Below are 2,531 nucleotides of genomic sequence, written 5' to 3'. Positions count from 1 at the left end.
ACCCAGCACCTCGCCCTCGACCCTCTTTTCACGACTCAGAGACACCAATGGTCGTCATACCATGTGACAATATAAACAAACTTTTACAACTACTGTGTTAGCATGAAAGCCGTGGTGAACAGCAGGCTAGGCAGTCCGGTCTTGAGAACCGGAACTGGGGGTTAAAACGTTTTTAATGGCCAAACTCTCACCTCCCTGCCTGCCTCAAAAAGCTGTTGTTACCAATATGGCTTGTACAGTTACATGTGTGCTGACACTAGATATACAGGGCCTATGCTTATTATCTAACACAACTGGGCTTACCACTACATACTGGAAGGTATTGGTTTCTTTTCTCCTGGCACTATAAACTTAACATGTGCTTGACCATGTGCTTTTTAGGTGATTATTATTTATTAGGTGATATTATTAATTAGGGCTGGGTTTTGGTTTGGCACTTAATGAATTATTTATGCATTGACATGTACATGTAAAACATATGCTCAGAGGGGGAGAGAGAGAGAGAGAGAGAGAGAGAGAGAGAGAGAGAGAGAGAGAGAGAAAGAGAAAGAGAGAGAGAGGGAGAGGGGGGAGAGAGAGGTGGGGATAAATTAATAGAAAGAGAATAAGGACAAATATTCAAGAACCATTAATAAAGTTAAGAATAGTAAAAGTGTCACAACTAGGAAAGTGTGTTTGGCATTAGAGTATGTCATTAACTCATTACTAATCTAAATCTAACTATTATTACCAAGAGAATACTGTAGGTATCATTATCATTATTATATGTACTCTTGATTATTAATTTATTATTATTACCATTATGCCGGCTGTGATGAAGAGCTGGTTCAATGAGACTAGCCTTCCTCTTAAAGTCTTTGGTGCCAGCTCAGCATTATATACAGGAGCAATCATACTCAATATACTACATGTACATATAAGGAGAAAAAAGGTTCTAAGTACATGTACACATAAAGTACGGGAACTTACCCTACGCCAATCCTAGCACCCACTCGACTAACCAATACCATCCTGAAGGAAAGAGTATAAAAGGGAGGGAGAGGATAGAATAATAAAAGAGACATACATGCACGCACATGTACATGCATAGTAGTGATGATTACATTGTGCATAAAAGAATAGCTTTCATAGGTAATTTCTATAATTCATAGGAAGTTGCTTCCTCTTGTCGTCCAATAACAACTATTATAGTTCTGACTTATAATTGATGCTTTTTGTACAGTTAAAAAGAAAATCCTAATTACATGTACATATCATGCACGTGTAGTATACAATGTACATCAAAGCAATTATACATACAATTACCATAAATTAAAAGAAGTTGCTAGCAAGGCACCTCCAATAAAAAAGACTACTCCACCCACAATGATTGATAGCTTCCGACCAATTGGATCAGACAATGCTACAAAATAATGATATACATGTCATATGATTATCACATGATTTGTAGTGTACCTCCTGAGACTAAAGCACCAATGAAACAACCAATGGAAAATAAGGACACTACCAGACCCTGTATAAGAATAGAGAGGACAGAGAGAGAGAGAGGGAAAGGAAGTCATGGGAATATTGAGTGGGCGGGTCAACTTGAGCCACGCCTATATTCAGCCACACCTTTTAATTGCTGCAGCATGATAACAACACGGGAGAGCCTTTCAAGGAGTTTTCAGAGTACAAAATGAGTCTATGGGTAGATAAGTACAGACCAACCAACCTTAATAAACTCCATTATCATCAGGAGCAAGCTGCCAGTTTGAAAGACTGGTAAAAATTAGAATAATTAATTATGACAGAAAATTTGTCTTTTTTGCCCCTCCCTTCATTAGGTCCAGTCTGATGATTTCCCTCATTTGCTGATTTATGGCCCGTCGGGTGCAGGAAAGAAAACAAGAATGGTTTGTATACTTCGTGAGTTGTACGGGGCTGGAGTGGAGAAACTACGTATTGAACACATGGAGTTTATAGTAATTGATTAATAATGGGGTGGGGTTGTTATAATGTCACACCAGCCATAGATAATAGAGTAAATGAAAGGGATTGGAAACGGAAGCGTGGGCGTGGGCAAACCTCCATTTATTTGTATTGTTGCTAAGTAAACAGAGGAGGGTTGGGATTTTTTTGACCGATTTTGGAGCAAGAAACAGAGATTTTCTTGCTTTATTCTTGAATAACTCCAAGAGAATACAATTCATGGAAACAAAACTCACACACAATACTAACCAATGTTTATGCTTTTTATTAATATTTTTTGTTCAGTAAATCAATGCATGCGTTAGTAGCTGCGTCACTCTTTAACTAGGAATATCATCTTTTTCCCCTCTGAGAGACTCATTTTGTTCTTGAGCTACGAATAAGTATAACCATTTTAAAGAGCTTGAAATCTCCCATGGAATGAGCTAACTTGCGCGTTGATACCATGAAGCTTGAGTGTTTTACGAACAATAAAGTGTTTCAAAAACAGGCGACTTTGTGTACCTCTAACTGGTTGCAAAATGGCTTTTTGGAGATAAAAACCTTGCTGCAGGTAGCTC

The 2,531-nt window shown here is 38.1% G+C and overlaps 1 protein-coding gene and 1 pseudogene across 4 annotated transcripts in view; one reads left to right on the top strand and one right to left on the bottom strand.

The window, feature by feature from the left end:
* The window catches only part of LOC100636720 (proton myo-inositol cotransporter-like), a 5,198-nt gene extending 3,506 nt beyond the window's left edge, over positions 1 to 1,692 (bottom strand). For 2 of the 4 annotated variants that reach the window (XR_002186794.1, XR_002186795.1), the window contains exons 1-4: positions 1,456 to 1,599; positions 1,306 to 1,402; positions 970 to 1,011; positions 799 to 934 (exon numbers count right to left, since the gene is read on the bottom strand). Coding sequence is in view for 2 of the 4 variants with exons in the window: in XM_020002246.1 (XP_019857805.1) it covers positions 799 to 934; positions 970 to 1,010 (177 nt within the window). In the remaining 2 variants the exon portion in view is untranslated. The other 2 variants (XM_020002246.1, XM_020002247.1) reach the window with 2 other exon arrangements.
* LOC100636595 (replication factor C subunit 3-like) overlaps positions 1,657 to 2,531 on the top strand; it is a 2,664-nt pseudogene continuing 1,789 nt past the window's right edge.

Source organism: Amphimedon queenslandica, unplaced genomic scaffold (assembly GCF_000090795.2).
Source record: "Amphimedon queenslandica unplaced genomic scaffold, v1.1 AMPQUscaffold_12953, whole genome shotgun sequence".
Lineage (NCBI taxonomy): Eukaryota > Metazoa > Porifera > Demospongiae > Haplosclerida > Niphatidae > Amphimedon > Amphimedon queenslandica.
This window is presented reverse-complemented; position numbering and strand designations above follow the sequence as displayed.